This window comes from Podarcis vaucheri (assembly GCF_965113315.1).
Source record: "Podarcis vaucheri genome assembly, chromosome: 7".
NCBI lineage: Eukaryota > Metazoa > Chordata > Lepidosauria > Squamata > Lacertidae > Podarcis > Podarcis vaucheri.
The window spans coordinates 14,149,309-14,175,701 of record NC_138765.1 but is presented as its reverse complement, the minus strand read 5'-3'; the positions used below and the strand labels follow the sequence as shown (position 1 = coordinate 14,175,701).

Genomic DNA, 26,393 nt, shown 5'->3' with positions numbered 1-26,393 from the left:
TCTCCTAACTATTCTTCAAAGTTGAGCTGTTCTAGGAAGGCAGCGTATCACAGCATCGTGCTTCAGTTATTCTGCTCGAAAAGTATTTATCATACCAGAATTTCCTGGCCAAGTCACAAAAAGATGGGCTGGCACAGCCTTTATAAATGTCATCAGGAACTGAACTGTCACCCGGTAAAGAGAAAGAGGCATGGTCAGATGAGCGCCTGGGTAGTAAGGGATGTGTTTGTGTGCGCAGAAGATACAGAATAGGAGCATTTTAAAGTTGGTTCTCCTTCATGGAGAGCATGTGTTGCGGTGGGAGCAACCATGACACCCCCTGTGGCTGGGTGGGTTACCGTATTTTTCGCCCCATAAGATGCACCGGTCCATAGGACGCACCTAGTTTTTTGGGGGGGAAATAAAGGGGAAAAAATTATTTCCCCCCCAGGTGCGCTGCGCTAATCCCGAAGCTTGGGGCGTGCAGAGCTCAGCGCGCCCCAAGCTTCTGGGTGCTGGCAAGCAGTCCGCTAGCCCTGGGAGAGCCGAGCGGCTCTCCCAGGGCTAGCAGACCGCTGCGCTAATCCCGAAGCTTGGGGCGTGCGGTGCTCAGCACGCCCCAAGCTTCTGGGTGCAGGCAAGCTCTCCGCTAGCCCTGGGAGAGCTGGGTTTCCCACAGCTAGCGGATAGCTTCCTGAAGCCTGGAGAGTGAGAGGGGTCGGTGCGTACCGACCCCCCTCGCTCTCCAGGCTTCAGCGAAAGCCTGCATTCGCCCCATAAGACGCACACACATTTCCCCTTCATTTTTGGAGGGGGGAAAGTGCGTCTTATAGGGCGAAAAATACGGTAGTTTGGACGGCCGCGGATTTGATTGGGCACCACCATTGTTGCTGGGAAAAATTGACTGTTGCAATTTTATTTGATTGATGGGGGGGCTATATAGGTCCCTGTGTGCAGCATTGAGCTTCCTCTTTTTGCTGTGCAGATTGGATTGAGCACAGTGGAGAGAATCACTTTAAACTGGTTGTATTGCTCTTTGCTTGTTTAAATTACTAATTTTAGTTCTTAGTTATTTACCTTCATTTCCTTCCCTCGGAGTTAGTGCTCACTGTGCTGATTCCTTTGATCTCAGCCTCATTTGCTCCCTTCCCCCTGTCCTACCCTCCCCTTCCCCCACTTTCCCCCTTCCCACCCCCTCCCTTTTATTTTATTTTATATACACAAATCTTGTATCCCTAAAGTCAGTCAAGTTGGAGTGTTCAATGAAGCTGAATATTTTTGCTTGTTTGTTTTGTGGTCCTCACTGGCTCACACACACTTGATGTGATGGGTGGTTTTTTCTACCTAGGTTCCATCACAACCAGCAACCTCTCCATGACGGCTGCTTTATACACAGATGATGAATGCACAGGGGTCTGGGTTCTGGATTTGGTGTGGGCAGCCTGGATTCAGGTTTGGTGTGGGCTCTGGTGCAGGTGGCCCAGGCTTGGGTCTGGCCTCTGCCCTGATTTTTAATTTGGGTTCAAAAAATAGGGGTCATTTTATACACAGGGGCATCTTATACAAGGAAAATACAGTATACAACCTGTGCCTAGATGGAGCGAGTGCAGAGCATTCACTTCCAACGTGGGTCCTGTTCCTCTCATCGATGCAGCCTCAGATCCCAAGAGTCCCCAGAAAACATCACATGTGACCCTCTCTGTAGCATGATACAGATTGCCTGCCTTTTGCTCTACCCCCCCCCCCAGCCCTGCCACTCCAGCTTGGAAAAGGGGCACTTTTTTTCCTGTTCACTTACCTCATCTCCCACTGGAATTTTGTCTCTCCCTCCTGAAACACTGGCCTTTTGTCTCTGCTATCTCTCACCTCTGGGAGGGCTTTTCTGTGGTCCAGTGAATTCATGGCCTTCTTAATGGGTCAGCCATTCCAGTGATTATTCCTCTATGGTTTTTCTGTCAGTTGGCTTCCTACACACAGGAAAAAATAGTTTAAATTTCCAGTCCCCACTAACCCAGGAATTTAGGGGTTCGCCTAAATTCCAAACCTTTACTCAATCTAGATGCTTTAGGAGAGTCTTTCCCCATAACATATAACATTATTTGAGGACAGAACTGCCAAAAGATTAGTTACAGAAAGGTTTTATTTGTACAAAAGAGTGAATGGAGAATGCCTTGTTTTTCCAAATCAGGTTTGACTTTGCAGCCCAAACAGACACCATACTGTTTCAAACCAAAGGGGGCTGTTTTCTGAAGGCCTAAATCAGGGCTAAACCCATGATGAGGAATGCCCTCTCTGGTGAAGTGCAACTTCCTCTCTCATTATTGATTTTCAGGAGGAATCTTTAAAATCCCTATTCACCCAGCCATTTGAAGGCTGAATCACTGCTGGGTTGGTTTGTTACTGTTTTCAGTATCCAACTTCTAATACCTCTTCCCTATGAATATCATCTATTTATCCTGCTTTCTGCTCTTTAACAAGATGCTGATCTATAACCAGGGCTGGATCTAGACACATCAAAGAAGTGTTTCACTTTAAAGCATTGTAAATTTAAACAAGGAAAACAGGTTGGGGGCGGGAAATGGGACCCCACGTTGCCGTTTGGTGGCACAATGTTATATTGCACATACAACGCATATAAATTGCTTTTTCTTTATCAGTCTAGCTGAGTTCCAGATCTGACTTCTTTATTCAGTAACGCCTAATCTTACGTAGGAATCTTCCATGAGGAACACTGTGAAGAAGCATTTAAGCATTCAGCCTGCACTCCTTTGCTAGGAATGGTGGGGTATAAATTTTAAAAATGAAATATATATAGTCCATGAAGATAATAAAGGGGCTGCATAGTCTGTCAAAGTTTCCCCACTTTTGATTTCATGAAACTCCAGATACAGAGGCATATAGGAGCCACAGAAAGATGATAAATAGATAGATAGATAGATGATAGATAGATAGATAGATAGATAGATAGATAGATAGATAGATGCTAGATAGAAAGAAAGAAAGAAAGAAAGAAAGAAAGAAAGAAAGAAAGAAAGAAAGAAAGAAAGAAAGAAAGAAAGACACATAGACTTATGGGGGGAATTACTTTAGAAAAATAATTTGTTGAGCCTTCTTTGTAAAAACTTTTGAATCACAGCATGGAAGCTAATTGTTCTGGCAATGTTTCATTGAATACTTAGCCTTGCCAAATCCACAAGATGTTCCTGAGACATTGTAGACTTTTAATAATTCTTAATTAACTTAGTTATCTTAATTAACTTAGATTTGCTAAATGACCTCTCTGAAGAAGCTACTGTTCCTGAAATTCCCTCCACTTAGGACTGGAATTGAACAGGTGGCACAGTGTTTGAATTGTTCCAAAAAAAGGTAATTGTTTCAGGTATGCATTCAACAGCATCATTTCCACCTCTGTTGAGTGTGTGTCAACCGCATGGTGAAAAAAATGCTGTTGAGGATTGTTCTTGTAGCTTTGCATATGCACCATTGTCTTTTCCAGTCATATTTGACCCATTATCATAGGCTTGAGTTCCACAATCAGGGAGAGTAATAGCATGTTCTTTCAGTGTTTCATTCATTGTTATCAACTGAGCAATTTCTCTCCCCCCCCCCCTTTTGTTGCTACTGTCTGCAAACTTGAGAAATTTCTCTTGAATTGCATACTGTGTTTCTTTCAGAAGTACATATCTCAAAAGAACTGTTGTTTGTTCAATATGGGAAGAATCTGGTATGGAATAATATTAATGCAAAGTACTTTCAGATTGCCTTTCAAGCAAAATGTGCTGTTTCACAAAATTCAAGCATTCTGTAATAAATCATTTTGTGAGTCAGGGGACAGATAATGAACTTGAAGCCACTCACTCCTTTTCTGTGACTCCTCTACACTTGGCACATGTCCCTAAAGGATGGGGTCCTGCCTGGAGAGTAGTTCACTGAGTCCTTAAAAATTTCCATTGTTTGAATCATCAATTCGATATGATGAACCACACAAACCAGCCTCTTACCTGTAGTTCTCCATTACTGCTTTGAAATTTCAGAATGCAGGTATCTTTGGGGAATGTTTGAGGCAGAAAGAAGTGACCATTCGTAATATATGTTTCTATTTCCTTTCGAGATGGAAACTTGCCTGTGATACTTCCCATCGCAAAGTCTACGCTTCTCACCTTCCATATTCACTTCCACATATGTCTGTGTCATAGAGCCTGCCGGTCACTTAATTAAATAGTTCAAAGTTGAAGTTAACTCTTTTTTGGCAAAACGCGATTTTCAATGCAACAAGAGCTCCCAAAATAATTTGAGTTGTGTTCAGGGGTCAGAAAAGGCCCAAATTAAAAAACACGGCATTGAATAATTATGCTATTTTCTATTGACAGTATCATTAAAACAGAGCACTGGGAAATATCTTCCATGAGAAGATTTTTGGTTGAGTGGTTCTTTTTGTGTTTTACTATTATTATACTTTTACCAATATAATTTGAATCCATGCAAACAACAACTCTCCTAAATTTACCAGATGTAGTCAGTTTTTTGTCTGTTCATGATGATAATGGCAGCAATGAGCTGCTTTGTCCTCCTCTGCTTGAAGACAGATCACTGTCAGTGCCAGCACCTGCTGCCCTTCACATACCAATGGCAACCCCCTCAGTTGGTGGCGCATGTCACCTGCAGGAGAGCCAAGACAAGTCCTCCTTCTCAAATCTTTCACTGGGACTCCAGCACCACCTCTTTGGATCACCCTTCTCTGACTGAAGACAGGCTCTCTGGATTGCCTGGAAGAAGTAAGTGGGTGCATGTTGACAGAAGAGAAAGTGAACAAAGGAATATATAGTCTTATATAGTCTTACACTTGTGGCGCCCGCCCTGTGGAACACCCTCCCATCAGATGTCAAGGAAATAAACAACTACAGTGGTACCTCTAGTTATGAACTTAGTTCGTTGTGGAGGTCTTTTCTTAACCTGAAACTGTTCTTAACCTGAGATACCATGTTAGCTAATGGGGCCTCCCGCTGCTGCTGCACTGCCACCTCACGATTTCTGTTCTCATCCTGAAGCAAAGTTCTTAACCCGAGGTACTATTTCTGGGTTAGCGGAGTCTGTAACCTGAAGCATCTGTAACCTGAAGCGTCTGTAACCCGAGGTACCACTGTATCTGAAGGCAGCCCTGTTTAGGGAAGTTTTAATGCTTGAAGATTTTATTCTGTTTTTAATATTCTGATGGAAGCCACCCAGAGTGGTTGGGGAAACCCAGCCAGATGGGTGAGGTATATATAAATTATTATATTATTGACCCCAAGCAGAGGTATGATGTACCATCTGACCCCCCCTCTCCTGGGCCCTGTGGAGAGGCATGCAGTGGCTGCATTTGGGCCCCAGGCCAGAGGTTTCACGCCCCTGGTATAGATTACTAAAGAGCTCCATAGTCTTCCAATTTTCTCTCTCTTTTGCCTTTCCTTACTCAGCCAAATGAACAGCTTGGTGAATTTTTTTTTTTGGGGGGGGATTGTGAAACCGTGTTTCTTTAGCAAGTACGTTATGAATCCAGTCGTCTTCAGCAGGTACACTGGGTGAGCACCATTTTGAAGCAATCAAGATTTTGGCTAATGTTAGATTTCCCATGAGCTTCAACTGGCCAGAGCTTACATCAGCCTGCTGAACCAGGCCCTGTTCTTACAATGGCCAACCAGGTTCCTGTGAAAAGCCTAAAAGCAGGGATGCTAGTCAGAAAGGCTAAGTTTTTCTCACATTGTTGGAGGCAGTATGCGTCTATCAACTGCTGGGAATCATAGGTGGGGACAGCCTGCTTTTGCAGTCAGGTCCTAATTTTAGGCTTGGTCTGAATTGACAGCTGAATCAGGGGTGTAGGGAGCTACAAGAATTGTTCCATCAAAGGATCTCAGTGCTTGAGGTGGAACTTAATCGACTGCACACTCCTTAAGGTATTTTGGGCTCACATGGTTCAGGAATTTTTGGAAATACAAGGAAGTACAGTCAAACCTCAGAAGTCAAACATAATCGGTTCCGGAAGGATGTTCGACTTGCGGAGCATTTGATTTCTGAGGTGGGGCTTCCGATTGCCTCTTACAATCTGAGGAACGTTCAAAAACCGGAACACACACTTCTAGGTTTTCAACGTTTGGGAGCCAAAACGTTCAGCAGTGGGGCAGCTCAAGAAGTGAGGCGTGACTGTACTTTGAATGTGGCCTGGCAACAAACTGTCTCAGCAGTGTAGTGACATTTTCCCAGTAGCCTGCTGCTATGAGGAGTGTAGCTCTTGTGTTCCTCATTAGCTGCAGCCACCAGACCTGATACAAGAGCAGCCCCACTGCATGTTGCCATAATCAAGTCTTGAAGTTACCACTACATGAACCACTGTGTCCAGGCTGCCAAGCAACTGGCCTATCTCCAAGCCCCAGAAATCACTCATTCGCAAGGCCTCCAGTTTTTCATGATTCAAGCTCAGTTTGTTGGCTGCCATGCATCCAAGCAGCAATCCAGAGTTTGCAGAATGGAGATTCTAGGGTTGGGTATCTTCAACATATGGATGAGACTTCACTCCAAAACTCCAAAAGACTGTTCCCAACAGCTTGATGTTGAATATCCACTGCAAACCCTCCAGCATTCCTCAGATGAAAATAGGGACATTTCTCACTCCCCACAACTGACACTCCGCAACACCCCCCAATTTTGTCTCCCCCCCAACCCAACCCATAGCAGTTTCTATCAGAAGATGGGCAACTGCGACCACCAATTCACCAACAGGATACACATATACATCCTCCACTGTCCTGAGAAAGCCCCTTAATCCCGATTTCATTTCATTTATTCTTTTGTAGATTTACAAAAAGAAAAGCATGCCCCAATAAAGAATTTTTTTAAAGCGGCAACTTTAAACATGGACACATAACCTGTAAGACCTCTTTAGGGTCACATGAATTTCGGTGAGTCTTGTATAATGGAGTGCAGCTAGGGCCCCATTTGTACTATGCATCTAAAGCAGTATCACACCTCTTTGAAGAGTCATGGCTTCCCACAAAAGACACTAGGATACTTGGTTTATTAAGGGTGCTGAAAGTTATTAGGAGACCTACGATGCCCTCACAGAGTGTCAGGGATGGGAAGGAGACCAAGGAGGACGGGTGTATTGGCGGGGAGATGGGCAGAGGAGGATGACATAGGAGAAAGGGGCTAGTGATTTATGGGGTTCTTGTCTGGAACCCTGTGCCTATTTATTCCATTTTTTCCAAGGATCACCTTAAAAGGTTTTTGTTCATAGAAGCCCATTCAGATATGGATACACTCTATTCTCTTTTGCTGTTCAATCTAATGAGTTTTAAATATTTTAATGGCTTTAAGGGGTTTTATTGCTAATATTAATATTTTTATATTAATTTTTATTTGGCATTACAAAGTAATGTTTACATTCAAAATCATAAATAAAAATACACAAGATTCTCCTGAATCTTTTTACTTGCCTCCACCCCTCCATGGGTTCCATACTTGTCCTTTTCTACTGCATATTTTAAGTCCAATTATGCGCTCTACGTGGGGCTACCTTTGAAGGTGACTCGGAAACTACAACTAATCCAGAATGCGGCAGCTAGACTGGTGACTGGGGGCGGCCGTCTTGAAAGTCCTACATTGGCTCCCAGTCCGTTTCCGAGCACAATTCAAAGTGCTGGTGTTGACCTTTAAAGCCCTAAACGGCCTCGGCCCAGTATACCTGAAGGAGCGTCTCCACCTCCATCGTTCTGCCCGGACACTGAGGTCCAGTGCCGAGGGCCTTCTGGCGGTTCCCTCACTGCAAGAAGTGAGGTTGCAGGGAACAAGGCAGAGGGCCTTCTCAGTAGTGGTGCCCGCCCTGTGGAATGCCCTCCCATCAGATGTCAAAGCGATAAACAATTACCTGACATTCAGAAGACATCTTAGGGCTGTTCAGGGAAGTTTTTAATGTGTGATATTTTAGTGTATTTTTGGTTTCTATGGAAGCCGCCCAGAGTGGCTGGGGAAACGCAGCCAGATGGGCGGGGTACAAATAATAAATTGTTGTTGTTGTTGTTGTTGTTGTTGTTGTTGTTGTTGTTGTTGTTGTTATTTGATTATCAATTATATACAAAGTCCTTGTTACCTTACAAGTGTTATTTACTGTATTTTTCGCCCTATAGGACGCACTTTTTCCCTTCCAAAAATGAAGGGGAAATGTGTGTGCGTCATATGGGGCAAATGCAGGCTTCGCGCAGCTCTCCGCAAGCAGCGGGAGCCCATCGCCGGGCTCCCGCCGCTTGTGGAGAGTTGCCTGCATGCTGAAGCCTGCGCGTGCTGAGCTCAGTGCGTCCAGGCTTCGCGGACCTCTCTGCAAGCAGTGGGAGCCTGGCGCTGGGCTCCCGCCGCTTGCGGAGAGATGCCTGCATGCTGAAGCCTGCGCTCTCCGAAAGCAGCAGGAGCCAGCGCTGGGCTCCCACGGCTTGCAGAGAGCTGCCTGTTTGGGGGCTGGGGTCGGGGGAAGCTCGGGCTTCCCCCGCCCCAGCCCCGCGCCTGGCAGGGGGAAATAATTATTTCCCCCTTTATTCCCCCCCCTAAAAACTAGGTGCGCCTTATGGGATGGTGTGTCCTATAGGGCGAAAAATATGGTAAGTCCTACTAAAGAGTTCAATTGTTTACAGTGGTCTCCCAAATATAATATAAATTTCCCCCATTCTTTGTTAAAATTTTGATCTTCCTGGTTTCTGATTTTCCCAGTCATCGCCAATCCACTCTGGTAAGGACCTTATCATCTTTCCATCCCCGGGCTAAAAGCATCCTAATGTTAATATTTCTTGTAAACCCCAGCAGTTTTTACTGCAATCAAAAGGCATATAAATTTTGTTTAATAAAAATAATATTTAAAAATGCACATTAATTTTGTGGGGGCCAGAATGGAGACCCACAGGCCCAGGGGCCAAAGGCACCCCTCCTGGAATCTCTCTCTCTATGGTCCTTGGGATCCTCCTTAGCCACACCTCCTCTCCCTAGTCCACACCCCTCACAATCTCCACTTCAAACTCTACCTGAATGCTTTGGCCTGGCTGGATTGTGGACCCTAAACTCTTGGTTGCCTGAAGGGAAGACAGAGAGTTGGGTGTGAATGTATCTAGAAAATAGCCTGCCATGTAAAGGTGAATTTTACATGTTTCCGTTGGCATCTGGCCCTCCCAGAAGGTCACCCAGACTGTAATACAGCTCTTGGGCTGAAATAGGTTGCCCACCCTTCTGTCTAAGGGAGAGGTTTTGGATTCCAAAAGCATGTTGTTGTTGTTTTCCAACAGGGGAAAGCACCCTGATGGGTGCTGTCTGAGGTTGTGCAACAGCTGATATGTGTGGCTACACTGAGGGGTTGATAGAGACTGAACTCGAATCATTAGGAGTTGACGTCACTCAAGCAAAGTGCACCGAAGCAATAGACAACGATGCCAATGAGCTGTAGCTGAGGGAAGGCAAACCACCACCGCCCAGAAGAACCCACCATTTATGGAAATTGGCAGCCTAGTGGTTGAAGCAGGGGTGGTCTCAGCCTGAGGACTCCCAGGCTTTCTTTCCAGAAGTCTAGAAGCTCCTCCTCAAAGACTTTCAGGTGCAAATGAGGTCATTGAATCATGTCCAAAATAAATATATATGGCAAATAATGTGTGTTGTATTGTTTTTCAAAATGCAACATTTGTTGGGGGAAATAATAGTGCTTGGGGATGGGAGATATATTTCAGGGCCAGATTTCCAGGTCCAGTTTTAATCAATCATGTTGGCTTTGAGCTGCTTTCTTTACAGGGGTGGTACATCTCGTTTTGCTACTTGAGTGTCACCTGCGTCCCATTGCTGACAGAGGGGGAGAGCATGGAGTTACAGGAGGAGGTAATTAGGCAGGAATGCGGAACGAGGAAGGAGCAGCCTAGTTGCAGTAGAAGCCTGAGCTCCGAGAACATGGAGAAGGAAGGGGCGAGTTCAAGGGGGAAGACACAGACTGACAGTTTAAGCTCGGACTCAGAGGGAGGGCCACCGGAAATAGCCCATCCCATGACGCACAGGCAAGCAAGAATTAATGAGAGGCATGAACAGGAAAGGAAACGAAAGTGGGGCTTTATATGGAGGAAGGGGTGGAACTCAGACTTGGCAACAGCTAATTTGGAAGCAGATGCTGAGTGACTGAGCTCCAGAGTGATTTGTGTGTTTTGAGCAATAAACCTGAGTTAATTGTTGTCTCACTTCTGTCACCATTACATTGAGGTGAAATGGGGAGTGCTACAGCTGCTGTGCTGTGTAATCCTCACCAAAGCATCCCTTCCCTAGGTTGCGTGGCAACAGCAGATGTAGGAATGCTGGAGAAATTCCATTCCATTTGCATTTTAAATTCACACTTCCTCAAGTTTTGTGGTGCAGTTCTCCAACTAAACAATGTGAAAAATAATGAAAAATAAGGTCCATATAATGGCAGGGATAGCACCTTCCGTTTCGCTGCTTGAGACAAAACAGGAAGTGCCTCCCAGCCCTGTATACCCTGACGCATAATCTGAATGTCAGAGTCAATACGTGCTTCAGGCAGGACACCTGAATTCTCCTTGCTTTCTCTTTGAAACACGGTTGGTGATCCTGATTGTAACCATCTACAATGTACATTAGGAAAATGAATATTGCACTGGAACTACAATGTTGGTGTATGGGCAACCAAGGAGGAGATCTGAAACCTCAATGCTATTTATGCTCAGGGATATATATGATTCTATAATTCTAAAAGTACACAGGTACTTAGAATCATATTATTCATCATTGCAGAAGTCATATGCTGGAAGTATAAACCTCCTACTGAAGTGAAACTGTAATTTGCTGTGGGATAATTTCAAACTTAGGTTTTCTAGAAGCATTTTTTAGTTTAAATAATCCAGGATTCTTAGAGAAAGAATGGATTTTCCTGGTATTTTCCCTTTTTCTACCCCTTAAAAAAAATAATCACACAGATAACTGCTTGTAAAAGGGGAAAAAATAACATTTACTAACTCAGAATACTTGTTGAAGAGTAACAGATATAGCAGCTTTGTCCGGGGGGGGGGGGGTTAAAATAGTGATCCAGTTACAAAGACATACTTTGGTCAAGATGATGATGGAGTCTGAGCTTTGGAGCTCAGACAAGCAGATGGTTCTACATTGCTGGATGGATGATGATGAGAGAGCAAAGATGGAGAGGAAGTGCCTATACAGTGGTGCCTCGCAAGATGAAAAGAATCTGTTCTGTGATTCTCTTCGTCTAGCGGTTTTTTCGTCTTGCGAAGCAAGCCCATTGACGGATTAGCGGATTAGCGCTATTAGCGCTATTAGCGGCTTTTAGCAGCTTATCATCTTATCGGATCAGCTGATAAGCAGCTTAGCGGCTTAGAAAAAGGGGGGGAAGGAAAAAACCCCTGCAGAAACTCGCAAGACATTTTCATCTTGCGAAGCAAGCCCATAGGAGATTCGTTTTGCGAAGCATCTCCAAAACGGAAAACTCTTTCGTCTAGCGAGTTTTCCGTCTTGCGAGGCATTCGTCTTGCAGGGCACCACTGTACCCACCCCAAAAAGGGGCACAGTGGGAGTGTCTCTCAGAGTTAGTTCTCGGAAACTTACAGGGAAAAACTCACAGGGCTTCAGCTCCGGTCATGTGCTTATCTAGCAAAAATGCATTGTTGGTTTGGCTGCATGGTACATATCTCACACTTCACAGGCATATGGCAGTCCTCTAAGTAGGTGGGGCACACTGCCCACAAGAGAGGCAAGGAAGGTCCACCTTCTCATTCACCTCTCACCTTGCCCACCCATGCTATCTTTCATCAGGACTTCAGCGCCACCTCTCTGGATTCATGAGGAGAAGTAGACAGAGGCATGTTGGCAGAAGAGGAAGCAGACGGAGGAAGAGGCCTCATGGCATTTTATGTAGTCAAAATATAAATGCTAGTCTTCACAAAATATGTGCAAACATTTTCTGATGCCCCCCAAGCACGATGTACTACCTGCACCCCCCTCTCCTAGGCCCTGTAGAGGGACATGCAGTGGCTGCATTTGGCCCCCAGGTGAGCAGTTCCCCACTCCTGGTATAGATTACTCAAGGCCTCCATAGTTTCCCAATTATCTCTCTCCTTTTTCTTCCCTTACTCAGCCAAATGAACAGCTTGGTGATTTTAGAAAGAAATTGTGAAACCATGCTTCTTCAGCAGGTACATTGTGAATCCCCTCGTCTTCAGCAGGTACACTGGGTGAGCACCACTTTGAGGCAATCAAAATTTGGGCTAATGTTAGATTTCTCACAAGCTTCAACTGGCACAGCTTGCATCAGCCTGCTGAACCAGTCCAGCTGTTCCAGAACTCTGTTGTCCCAATGGCCAGCAAGATGCTTGTGCAAAGCCTCAAAGCAGGACTGGACAGCAACACCAGTTGGTCCCATCCTGTCCCCCCGCTTGTGATTCCCACCAACTGACATTCACAGGAATACTGTCTCCAACACTTGAGGAAGAACATGGCCAAATTGGTTAGTAGCCATTGATAGCCTTATCCTCCATCAGTTTCTTCTAATCCTCAATCAAACACATCCACGTTGCTGCCCATCTTTACTTCCTGAGAGCAAATTCCAGAGTTGAACCATATGCTATTTCAAACACTACAGTGGACCCTCGGGTTACGTTACCTTTGGGTAATGTAACTTTTGGGTTGAGGATGTAGCAAACCAGGAAGTGGGTTTGCCACTCGAGTTCACGCAGAAGCGCTCTGCTCACCTCACGAATGCGCAGAAGTGCTCCACAGCGCTGCACACATAAGGAGAACAGGCGCCTCAGGTTACGAAGATTTTGGGATACGGCCAGGCCTCCGGAACAGATCCCATTCGTAACCAGAGGTACCACTGTACTTTCTTCCATCTTTCTCAAAGCTTGCAACATTCACTGTCATTGGCTGCCCACAAATACCAGTACTGTGAGAAAGGAATAAAAGCTTTTCTCTCTCCTGTTGCACTAAAGGCTTCCTGTGAATTGAAAGCTGACTAAACCTCAGGTGTGTAGGGAGCTACAAGAATTGCCCCAGCCAAAGGATCTCAGTGCTTGAGGAGTAGCATAGGGGTTTGTGCACTCCTCAAGGCACTTTTGGCTCGCATTGCTCAGGAATCAGTGGAAATAAACATAAGCACCTTGAATGTGACGTGGCAGCAAAATGGCAACCAGTGCCACTGTCTCAGCAACAGAGTGACACGTAGACAGTAGCCTGCTGCTATGAGCACTCTGGCTGTTATGTTATGCCCTAGCTGCAGCTTCTGGACCTGATACAAATACTGCAGGCTGCCACAATCAAGTCTTGAAGTTACCAGTGCATGAACCACTGTGTCCAGGCTCCCAAGCAATTGACCTATCTCCAAGACCCAGAAATCACTCATTCATAAGGCCTCCAGTTTTTCATGGTTAAAGCTCAGTTTGTTGGCTGTCATGCACCATGGCATCCAAGCACGAATCCAGAGTTTCACGCCAAAACTCCAGTTGACTCTTCCCAACAGCTTCATATTGATGTTCAACACCCACTGCATACCCTCCAACATTCCTCAGATGAAAACAGGGACATTTCTCACTTCACACAACAGACACACACCCCATTTTTGTCCCCCACCCCATGCCCCCACACAGCATCTTCTGTCAGAAGAATGGCAAGTTTCACAGCCACATCACGAACAGGACACAGCACGTACATCCTCCACTGACCTGAGAATACCCCATTATCCCAGTTTTATTTTATTTCATGTTTGGTACATTTACAAGAGAAAAGCATGCACCAATAAATAAATTTTAGAAAGTGGCAACATTGGACACAAACATAAAAGATTTTGGGGGTAGAAGGGAAATCTAGACTCTTTGCACTCCCCCCTCCATGCCACCCAGGGAGGCCTTGCCCTCTGCTTGCCCCTCAGATCCAATGCATTATGTGGGGAAAAGCCTCAGTTTTAGCAGCCTCTCCTGCTTTACCTTTCCCATCTCTGCATATTCTAAGGCTTTCACCATCCATTCTTCCTTTCAGGGTATTCTCACAACTTTACACCTCTGAGCATAAAGATCCCTTGCCACTGTCGCTGCATACATAAACAGAGTTTGGAATTTTGCTGACCAATATCGCCTGCCAGAAGGGTTCTGGACTCTTGGAAAAGTCAGTTTGATTCCCCCCCTCCCCATATTATATATCATACCCCCAAAAAACCTTAGCCTTCCTACAGGTCTACCACATGTGACAGAATGGCCCCATGCAATTCTTACATTTCCAACATTTTTTGGGTACATTCTTATATATTCGATCTAAGCTCTTCAGAGTGAAATAACATCGGTACATCATCTTATAATAATTCCCTCTTGTAATATGAAGAAGAAGATGGTGAAGGAAGAGGACATGAGCCCAATGTCACTCTCCCCACCCCCAGCATTCCCCAGATTACCAGCATCTGGGAGTCCCATTCTTAGAAGAAACAATGTGAAGAATCTAAGCTTACAGTAAATTATATAGCAGCATTATATATTACACAAATATATACATTACAGTGGTACCTCAGGTTAAGACCTTACTTCAGGGCATTCTCACAACTTTCCAGCTGTGAGCATAAAGATCCCTTGATTTGGAATTTTGCTGATCAATATCCCCAGCCAGAAGGGGTTGGCTTGGAAAAGTCAGTCGGATTTTTTATTTTTTAAAAAATCATTATATAATATGTCCAAAAAGACCTTACCCTCCTTGCAGGTCCACCCCATGTGACAGAATGACCCCTTGCAATATTTACATTTCCAAAACTTATGTGTATCTCTTTAAAGGCCAGAGTAAATATCATGACCTAGTTTTACAGCTGTGAAACAGTATAGCAGATGCTGTTAAGTTGTGTTAATTAAGCTGTGTCAGCAATTGGATATAGTATACAGTAGTACCTCTGGTTAAGAACTTAATTCATTCCGGAGGTCCGTTCTTAACCAGAAACTGTTCTTAACCTGAGGTACCACTTTAGCTAATGGGGCCTCCCTCTGCCACCGAGCTGCTGCTGCCTGATTTCTGTTCTCATCCTGAAGCAAAGTTCTTAACCCAAGGTACTATTTCTGTGTTAGCAGAGCCTGTAACCTGAAGCATCTGTAACCTGAGAACTGTAATAACATTGCACCAAGAAAACTCTCCCAGGACATCTGTGGTTCTGCCACTCTCCATTTCTCATTGTCCAAATGCCAAATCCACACCATTCTCGATGTCTTTGAGTTTCATCAGCATCACAAGAAAAACCAAAGCAAAGGGCGTGGAGCTGTGCTTGCGTATATCCAACCCCAGTAAATCTGCAATCTCCTCTGGACACAGACCTGCAATCCCCCCCACCTGCTCTTAACTCTGTTGTTGTTTAGTCGTTTAGTCATGTCCGACTCTTCATGACCCCCTGGACCAGAGCACCCCTGGCACTCCTGTCTTCCACTGCCTCCCGTAGTTTGGTCAAACTCATGCTGATAGCTTCAAGAACACTGTCCAACAATCTAGTCTTCTGTCATACCCTTCTCCTGCCCTCAATCTTTCCCAGCATCAGGGTCTATTCCAGGGAGTCTTCTCTTCTCATGAGGTGGCCAAAGTATCAGAGCCTCAGCTTCAGGATCTGTCCTTCCAGTGAGCACTCAGGGCTGATTTCTTCAGAATGGATAGGTTTGATCTTTTTGAAGTCAGTGGGACTCTCTTAACTCTAATCAATTTATTTTAAAGAGCAAGTGGACCAGTTCTTTACCCCAAATGCAACTGCATTTAATGGGAGGGAGGGGATCCGGGTCACTGTGCATTTTATTACTGTACCACAAAGGAAACTGTGGACAGACATTTGTCCCCCTTTCAAAAAAGTTCATACTGTCAGGGAAACTGCCTTGGCTTCCAGAAACCTAATCCAATTTCAGTGCTATAACCTGATGGGACCCGTTTCACCACATCCAGGGTTAAGAAATTGAGGCTGGAACAGATTAGGAGGGACGTGTCCTTGGAGCTACTGCAAGGGGGAAGAGATTTAATTGATTTTCAACACTGTGCTTTACATTATGGTATAGCATAATTAGAATTCTAGCAATTTGTGACACTGTCCTGAATCCATTGTTCCTGGGTGCTGGCAAAGCACTCCTTGCAACCCTCTATAAATTGCTCCAACTAAGCCTCTCCATGCATCAGTTCCTTGCTTGGCCCAGTGCTGTTCTCGAACTCCTTCCTGCCTTTTCAGCTCTCTAGAATGATGAAGATACTCCTGATCTCCTGCCTCCTCTTGGCCCTGCTTCCTCCAGGTGAGCAGAACCACAGCTGCTGTGCTGTTCGTCATGTTTCCGGGAAGGAACGAGGTGGGGGGGGGTCAGCCATTAAAGCAGGATGATGAAGGAACCAGGACTTGTGGTTCCTTTGAAAGGGAGAGGAATAAAGCACAAGGCCAGATTACAAAGGATCCTCAATGCTATATTGTTTTGTTCCCAAAATTCAATTTTTATTTAACCAAATGCGTACAGAGAGGTGTGGCATCCCCAAGTACATTGGGGAAACAAGAAAGGCAGTAGTTCACTCTTCGATGAACCAGAATCCTGGCTCATATTTAAAGTAAAGAGTAAGTTTCTTGCATTTGTAGAAATTTATGAGAGGAGACAATGTATAAGCACAATTCTCATATTTTGGAGGGGAATTACCCAGCCCCCCATGCAAACCTTACGTTTCCTGATGTTACACACCACCCGAATCTCTGAGTGGAGTCAGGTCACAGGGGTACCAGATGTGCTTACCAGAGTCTGTCATGTTTGCTGGTGCTGATGGGAGTTGTAGTACAACAACTTCGGGAGAGTTAAAGGTTTCCCCACACCTTCTCTACTGGTCCTCTCCCTCAGCCTGCAGGAGCCATCTTGGACAATCATTCTCTGGTCTATGCAATTCCCACCCCCATTCAGAGTTTAAGAACTACAGAGGGAACATATATAGAAAGCATTATGTAGCTGAACAATGATCCATCTAGTCTAGCCTCTTGTTCTTGCCATGGGTCCTAAGGGAAGCCCGTAAGAAAGATCTGAGTGCAACAGCTCACTTTCTGCGGTTTCCAGTAACTAGTATTCAGACAAATAGTGCCTCCAGTGTTGCAGAAAAAATGTATCAATTGAGGATGGTAAACATGTATGCATCTAGTCCGCTTTTGAAGCTATCCAAGTCGGTGGCCTTTGCTGCCTCTCGTAAGATGGCGTTTGTAGCAGAAAGTGTTGTGTTCATGTACCTTGACGCAGACCTATTCCTCCTACACAGTTACTAAAGTTTTCTAAACCCATTTTCCCCCTGTCTGCAGTGGCATCTCTGACGTGTGAGTCTTGTTTCGGTCAAGGAAAAGATTGCAGAAATGCCACCATTGAGGAGTGTGACGACTCCAGTGACCAGTCCTGCTTATCTGCCCTTGGAGTTGGCAAACTGTGTAAGTGAGAAGAACTTTCAACCTCTTTGATCACCAAAACGTAAACCCCCTCACTCACTTTCGAAGGCCATATCTTAGCCACAAGCCATGAAACATGACTTTTAATAAAGTAGTATTCTAGCCTCTGCATTGCCTGTAGGAGCAAGGAAGAATTTCAAGTCGGTTCATATTTAAAGGTGCGTTTACTCAATTGGCAGAGCAAAACAAAGACATCCTTCAAAATCTGCCCTTTTCCCATTTTTGCAATTCAGTTGTCCAGCCATGTAATCAATAGACAAAAGCACATACTAGGGTAAAGTGTGCATACAATAACCTGCAACAGCTTTTGTAGTTGGAGTCTGTCAGGTTCCCATCTCCCAGGCCAAGTGAAAAATGACCTGCAAGTGAGAGAGCTAGTCCGCCAGGATTCACAGCCAATATAGTCAACAAACATCCTGCCCCCCCCCCGGGGGGAAACCATGACTGCTTAAATCAGTATGACCCTGCAGATAGGGCCTAAGGATAAAAATTGCATTCACACTAAATGTTGAGGGGGGGGGAGTTGGAAACTGATATGAAAATGTGGAGAAATGAACTTAAAATAAGAAACCAAGAGAAACTGACCTAATTGCCTGTAGTACATGCTCCTTTTATGAGCTCCAGCATCGACTCTCATTGGTCCAGTTACAGAGTGGATTTGATTTCAATCATGATTTAAATTACTAGTCATTAAGACTTGATTTAATTTATTTATTTATTACAGAAAGACTCATTCTTGCTGGTATAATCTTAATATTTACAATGAGATGAAGGTTTCATTTTTGGAATAATAAATCTTCAGAGTAGTTTTTACAATTATATCAAAAATTACTGATTTGGTTATACTATTAGAAATATATTGACAGATAATTATGAAATATTTGTGAGGTTTAATAAATTAACTGTTTATATTTGGACAATTTTTCTGCTGTACTTTATTGGAAGGGAAAAATAATCATTTAATTAATAACAATTTAAACAATTTATTTAACTAAAACAAAAACATTATAGCATATGTATCCATGTTTGTTAACTGATGTGGTTAAATGATTTTTTAAGAAATACATTGGAGGGAGTTACAGCACACATGAAAAACTTAAAACAAATCCTTATTTCCTGATGAGGATAGCCTTTGGACTATAATGTAACTTAAATAGAAAACTATCTTTAGAAAGATTTTTCCACAAAAAGCATTTTTTAAAAAAAAATACAATTTAAATTTTAAAAGTCCAATTTAAATTTTAAAAATTCTGATTTAAATTTTAAAATCAGATTATTTTGATTTTTTAAAAATAATAATAATTGATTTTAATCCACCCTGTCCAGTTACCTGGGCAGCCAGAAAACCTATTTCATTGATGAATTCCTTCCTATGAAACCTCCTGAACTGGTCCCATTCAATAAGGAGAAGGGTGGTAGAAACCTCTGGAGAGCCAAAGGTTCTCCATTCCTGACTCACATACAACAAATAAATAAATAAAACTAGAGAAATCTCTTTCTGCTCCAAGCAGGCCCTGCTCAAGACAATTGGATACCTGAGGCAAATCATAAAATGTTCCCCACCCCGCAGACCCGGAAGAAAGGGTGACTGAAGATTTGGCCTGGGCGATTTATTGATATTTCGCCCCAGGACCGGTATGAGGGGCAGACCGTGATGACAGCTTCACTCAGCAGTAAAAAGGTGGAGGAAACCACGCCTATCCCGAGTCCCTCTGCCTCCAGCACCCAGCACGCTGAGGAAAAACAAAACAAGCTGCAGCCTGGAGCTGGAGGCACGGGTGGCAGTTTCATGAAAGATATATCGCTGAGTGAAATCACCATCGTGTTCTGTCCTTCATACCAGCAGTGGGAGAAACAAGCTGCATGATGAGGCTTATAAAGGTTATTCCTCCCTCCCTCCCTCCCTCCCTCCTTAAACTGCTTGGGTTAAGAGCACACCGCTGCCCTCGCCTCAGCCAAGCAATTTTGCGGAAACCCCAAATGAGCCAGTAGTGGGGCGGGGGCTCAGTTAAAGTGTTCCCCCTCCCCAGCTGCAAGAGCCTGGGTGGAGTGCAGGCTCCGGCCAGAGACAGCCTTGGCTGCCACCTGGCTGCCTTTTTCAGCACAGGAGGAAAGACGGAAGCCACTCTGCCAGTCAAAGGCAGCCAGGCAGTGCAGGCAGCCCTGCAAGGCACAGGTAGGGTGGCTTTGCAGCCCGCACTTTGCGAATGACCACCCCAAAAGGAAAGAGGCAGTGTGCCTGCACAGGCACCAGCGAGGCAGAGGGAGCCTCAGAAAGGAGCTCCGAGGTGGTATTTGATGCGGGCGGCGCTGTGGGTTTAACCACAGGGCCTAGTACTTGCCAATCAGAATGTCAGTGGTTCGAATCCCTGCCACGGGGTGAGCTCCCGTTGCTCGGTCCCTTCTCCTGCCAACCTGGCAGTTCGAAAGCACGTCAAAGTGCAAGTAGATAAATAGGTACCGCTCTGGCGTTAAGGTAAACGGTGTTTCCATGCGCTACTCTTGTTCGCCAGAAGTGGCTTAGTCTGGCTGGCACATGACCCGTCTCTCTCGGCCAATAAAGCGAGATGAGCATTTCAACCCCAGAATTGGTCACGACGGGACCTAATGGTCAGGGGTCCCTTTACCTTTTAAACTTACGATGGGGGAAATCTGAAACCAGCGAGACGAACTGTTTGAAAAGGATTGGAGTAAATTTGTACCATATATGAACAGACATTGCAAACATTTTAAAACATTTGCAGGATTGATTTAAAATATTTTGTTAGGTTATGATTTGATACCAGTTTATAAATATTAGAAGTAAGTCTTTTAAGTATGGAGATAAAGTAAATAGGGTGATTTAGAAATGTGAAATAAAAGTGATGGCATATGGAAGTCAGGGAGGGGGATGGGAGGAAGTGAATGCTCAATTTGAGCAAACATATATGTGATGTAGAAATTTTATTTGGTTGTTATAAAGGAAAAAAGAAATTTTAATAAACATTATATTAAAAAAGAAAAAGGAAGGAGCTCCAAGGTCCCTGTCATGAACAACAGGGACATGGGGTGGCTCAGCTGGGGGAGAGGAACTGGCGAGGAGGTGGCAGATCTTGCCTCCAAGGATCACACCATCGCTTCAAAGGCAGCAGCATCAGGCGATGCTTTTCTTGGTGGTCGGATCCCCTGCCCCTCTGGATCCTGCCACATAAGGTGACCATCAATCCTTTCCTCATGGGTGGACCAGCCCTATTTCCAGCTCTAGTTGTTTCCTATTCCAATTCTTTCTTTTATAGCACTTTTGGGGTCAAGAGTGGTTCTCAAGTCCTGCATTGATACAGAGTTGTGTGAGGAAAACTATTCCAGTGTCTCCATAAGCTCAGCACTGTACATCCAGAGCAAGTCAACCTGCTGCAATACAGATATGTGCAACAGCGGACCTCCTGAAAGTAAGTATCATCATCAGGAAAGCTGGTCCTGTAAAACTCAAGTAATGAGAGATGTCAAAGAAAGACAAACAAGTTTTTGGCAGTGTCCTGATGTCAGGGACTGGCTAGACAAGGAGGAATGGTGGCCGCCAGTCACTCCAGGAGGTGCCTGAGGGTGACACTAGGAAAGACGATTTATTTGAGCTTTATTTGGGGGGTTGAAAGTCAATCATTATCACCGTTAGAGACTTCTGACAGGAGCTTCACAGGATCATTATTGATAGCGTGCAAACCCACTCACCATGACAATGTGATGATCCAGCGAGTGAGAAGGCCAGCGAGTGCTTTCTAAGAGGATATTTGCACTATTTAACAACATAGAATAGTAAAAGAAAGACTGCAGATAGAACAAAACCAAAACCCATGTATCAATAACAAGATTACTTGAACAGCATGCAGCATTCATGAGCAAATATTACAAGGAAGCTTCACAGTTCTACCTTAGTCCTAGAAACATTCCTCACAGGATGTTACTCACAGTCCCTCTCCTGCAGCAGCTTCTGATATTTACATCCCTACTCTTTTGTCCAAAGAGCTTGAGGTGGCGTGTCTGGCTCTCCTGCTCACCATTTTAGCCTCAAACACCCGTGTGAAATAAGTCAGGCTAAGGGGCAGTGTCTGGCCCCAGGTCACACAGCAAGTGTTGTGGCTCAAGTACAGATTTGACCTCTGGTCTCCTCCCACCCTTGTTCCTGATGTAGATCTTCACATTCCCTTGTTCCTGATGTAGATCTTCACTCACCCCTCCTTCCTTGGTGGTTCACCTTAGCATTCCCAACATCCTAGTGTAAGCTTTTATTGTAAACACTATAACAACACTAGGACAAAGAATTCTGGGAGTGGTAGTTTCTTAGGGGTGCTGAGGGTTAATTGGAAAACCCCTATTCCCCTCACAGAGCTATGGATTAGCAAACAAACCCCACACAATAGCTCTTATTAGCTGTCATTTTTTCTTAGGTGAAAGCATTTACCAAAACTAAGCACATGTTTTCCCAGAAGTGATTTTTAAGGATAAAACTACTAAGAGCTTTCTTTCTCTTTACCACTCTAAGGATGAGGGCCATTTTGTAGAATTTTATCATCATTTGTGTCCATTCGTAGCTACCATTTTGTCTCTCAGAATGCCCCCCCAGTGGTGCTCAGTGCTAAGCCCAATTGCTTAAAGTGGTATCCCTTTGCTTGAAATGTTTGCTGTGAATGTGGCCCCAGTCAGAAATCTCTTGCACCATGCCTTAATGTAGCCCTGGATGAATGGAGCATGGCTGAAGCACTCCACTCGCAGAAGTGCTGGAAGGTAGTAGGCATCCATCTTGGAAGGAGTTCAATTCCCATCCCTCACATACAGCAAGTTGTGGTTTGCATCTGCAAAAGAAATACATTGACTAATTGCAATGTTGGTGTGGTGATTGTTTTCCAGTCCCTGAGACCGAGACAAGGGAGCCCAATGGGCTGAAGTGCCCGAGTTGCATCAACATCTTTTCAGATGAGTGTGAGAGCAATAAGACGGTCAGCTGCAGAAATGATGAGGATCAATGCTTCTATCTTGGGGCTAGCATGGACTTTGGTGAGTCTTGTATGATGGAGTGCAGCTACAGCCCCATCTGTAAGCATAGATTTTGTTAAATAAAACTACATCTTAAAATTTGCACTTTAAATTGGGGGCAGGGGTAGGATGGAGACCCACAGGCCCAGGGGCCAAAGGCATTCCTCTAGGACTCTTTCTCTCTGGCCCTTTGGATCCACCTTAGCCACACCTCCTCCCCTTGGCCACACCCCTCACAAGCCCCACTTCATACCCTACCTGTATGCTTTGGCCTGGCTGGATTGTTGCCCCTGAATCTTGGTTACCTGGAGGGAGAACAGAGAGGAGGGTTTGACTGTATCTAGAAAATAGCCTGCCGTGTAAAAGTGAATTTTACATATGTTTCCAATGGCATGTGGACCTCCCAGAAGGTCACCCAGACTGGAAAAAGGCTCTTGGTCTGAGAAAAGTTGCCTACCCTTCTGTTTCAGGGAGTGGGTTTTGGATTCCAAAAATATATGTGTGTGTTTTCCCCAACAGGGGGAAGCAGCATCCTGGGCGCTGTCCGAGGCTGTGGAACAGCTAGTTTGTGTGACTACCTGGATGGGTTGCAGGAGACTGATATTGGATCATTGGGATTTGACATCACTCAATTTGAGTGCACTGAAGCAATGGGCGAGGATGCCACAGAAGACACCTCCATTTAAGACGGCCTAGTGGTTGAAGAAGGGGAGGTCTCAGCCTGAGGACTCCCAGGCTTTCTTCCCAGAAGTCTAGAAGCTTCTCCTCAAAGACAGGCTGTATTTGACTTTCATGCACAAATGAGGTCATTGAATCATGCCCAAAATAAATATATATGGCAAATCATGTATGTTGTATCGTTTTACCAAAAGCAACATTTCTTGGGGGAAATAATAGTGCTTGGAGATGGGAGATAGCTTTGGCAGCGGGCAGGGGTGAAATCCCTTGCCAGACTTTCAGGTCAAATTTTAATCAATAATTAGTCGACTTTGGGTGGTGCATCCCATTTCTCCACCTAAGGTAACATGGGGAGAAAAAAGAAATGGAAGGAAGGTAAAGTCCCTACCAGAGAAGAATGGCAGACTTTGGGCTGCCTTGCTGTCAAGAGTGGTCTATCCTATTTCGCCACTAGAGGTAAAATGGGGAGTGCCACAGCAGATGTGCTGCGCAACCCCCACCAAAGCTCAATCAATCAATGAGTACAGCATATTTTCTTCTGCAAAACCATGTAAATATTCTAAGGTATTTTCTTTGACGTTTGTTGTGGCCTGTCCCTCTTGTACAAATTCAGATATGTTTTAAAGTGTCGTTTTGAAATTCCTGGGGGAGATTAATCAATCACAGTCCTATACTGGGACACATTTCAGTCATGTAACAGTTCAGACTGAATGTTGAGGCAGACAATTTGGTCTCACAGTTAAAGAGAGCCAGCAAGCTTTGCCTCCATTTTTTAGGGGTTTCTCCTGGTTCCACAAAAGTTTGAGTTAACTCTTTCTTAGTAAAAACACAATTTTCAAAGAGTGTCAGGCCTAATGAATACAACAGCTCATTTCCCGTGGGTTTTACTCTATGAAATCAGTTACCAAGACGAAAGATCCCCAAACACCTCGCATCTGCCTAAGTCTCCTCTCCAGGGCTTTTTCCATGACTGAAACTGTGTGCAGCTGTTCTCACCTCTACTCTTTTCATGCCCTTCCTGGGTTGTTGGGTTTTTTTTGGGGGGGGAGTAGCCTGTTGCAGGAGGAGGAGGAGGAGGAGACACCTGTGACCAGAGGCACCAACCTGAGTCCCAGTATGTGGGGGCCAACCACACACAAGCACAACATGATGGTATTACATCACGTCATGCCATCACCTGCTGCCCTTCAAGTAGAGATGTGTATTGATGCTAGGAAAAGTTGTATTTATTAGATATTATCCTCCCTTCCTCATGTTTGTAAGTTCAGCAGAGTGTATCCCTTTGCTGCTTAAAAAGTCTTTCCTCCTCCCCCCCTTAAAACAATAATCACACAGATTCTTGCTTGAAAAAGGTAAAGATAACATATACTCATTCAGAATACTTGTTGAAGAGTAACAGATACAGCAGCTTTGTCCAGAGGCTTAAAATGGTGATCCAGTTACAAAGACATACTTTGGTCAAGCTTATGATGGAGTCTGAGCTTTGGTGCTCAGACAAACTGATGGTTCTACATTGCTGGAAGAATGATGAGAGAGCAAAGTGCCCAAACCCTCAACAAAATGGGGCACAGTGGGTGAAATATACTTGGAGTCGAGTGTGGATTTCATGCCCTTTATTCAGCTCATAGTAGCGAGGACTGGAAGTTCCCCCCAACTGTCTGCTTTATATACATTATTTACACAATGGGCCCCACATGATTGGCTTATTCCGGTATTCACCTGTAGGCCTATCAGGTTGTGGATTCACTACCACCTGGAGCTGGATTGGGTGGCTCCTGTGGACCAATCAGACTGCTGCATTCTGAATCCTATTGTTCAAGGACCAATCAGACTGTTTTATTCTGGATCCTATTCAACTCAGTACATAACACCCCTCCCCTCTAAGTTCCAGTCCTGCCCGGGAGGTTGCATTCATAGTCCTCAATGTATGCTAGCCACCTATGTATGCATTGCAGCCTAGGGTGTTCCCTGGTCAGGGGTTTGGGTTCTGGCTCATGTTCCAAGGATGCTGGCTGTGATGCGGACATTTGGTCTGGCGCAACCGGCTTGCTCAGTCATGGCTCTGGTTCCAGTGTCCTTTCGGCCTCGCGGGTCCTCTCTGTATTTACTGATTCTGCCTTCCCTGCAGCCCCTCCTGCTCTAAGGGCCTCACTGCCCCACTGTTCCCTTGGGACCCCTCTGACCTGTCCTCCTCCTGGTTTTCTCCCGGGAATCGTCGCCATAGCTGGTTGCAGTGGCAGTGCCAGTATTGCTCCCCCCCCCCCTGTTAGCACCTTGTACAACACGGGGCCAGTGACCCTGGTGACTGTGGCGGGTACCCATGCCGGGCCTGCCTGCAAATTCTGGGTCCTGGGCCACGAAGGTCCGGGGGTTCCTGCCTTCTCCCACCAGTACCTCATCCTGAACTCATAGTAGCGAGGACTGGAAGTTCCCCCCAACTGTCTGCTTTATATACATTCTTTACACAATGGGCCCCACGTGATTGGCTAATTCTGGGATTCACCTGTAGGCCAATCAGGTTGCGGATTCACTTCCACCTGGAGCTGGATTGGGTGGCTCTTGCGGACCAAACAGACTGCTGCATTCTGGTTCCTATTGTTCTTGGACCAATCAGACTGCTTTATTTTGGATCATACTCAACTCAGTACATAACAGTGAGAGTTCATTCTTGGAAACTTACAGGAAGAAACTCACAGGGCTTCAGCTCCTGTCATTTTCCTATCTAGCAAACATGCATTGTTGGTTTGGTTGCATGGTAAATATCCCACACTTCACAGGCGGATGGCAGTCCCCTCAGAAGGCGGAGCACATCACCCGCAGGAGAGGCAAGGAAAGTCCACCTTCTCATTCACCTCTCACCCTGAGCACTCACGCTATCTTTTACCTGGACTTTAGCGCCATGTCTCTAGATCCATTGGGAGAAGTAGGCAGGGGCATGTTAGCAGATGAGGAAGCAGACGGAGGAAGAGGCCTCGTGGCATTCTATGTAGTCTTACAAAAATATAAATGCTAGTCTTCACACAATATAGGCAAACATTTTCTGATGTCCCCCTTGTTATCCCAAAGAATGATGTACTACCTGCACCCCCCCATCTCCTAGGCCCTGTAGAGGGACATGCAGTGGCTGCATTTAGCCCCCAGGTCAGCGGTTCCCCACTCCTGGTATAGATTACTCAAGGCCTCCATAGTTTCCCGATTTTCATTCTCCTTTTTCTTCCCTTACTCAGCCAAATGAACAGCTTGGTGATTTTAG

At 45.0% G+C, this 26,393-nt stretch overlaps 1 protein-coding gene across 1 annotated transcript; it reads left to right on the top strand.

Annotated features, from left to right (window-relative positions):
• Window positions 1–17,143: 17,143 nt before the first annotated feature.
• Window positions 17,144–23,148, top strand: LOC309537643 (phospholipase A2 inhibitor gamma subunit B-like; the record flags this gene model as incomplete). The annotated part of the gene is made up of 5 exons (XM_082232535.1): window positions 17,144–17,201; window positions 17,312–17,434; window positions 20,728–20,880; window positions 22,337–22,483; window positions 22,982–23,148. The coding sequence occupies 5 exons, from the start codon at window positions 17,144–17,146 to the stop codon at window positions 23,146–23,148; spliced, it is 648 nt and encodes a 215-aa protein (XP_082088661.1).
• Between the last annotated feature and the right edge of the window lie 3,245 nt (window positions 23,149–26,393).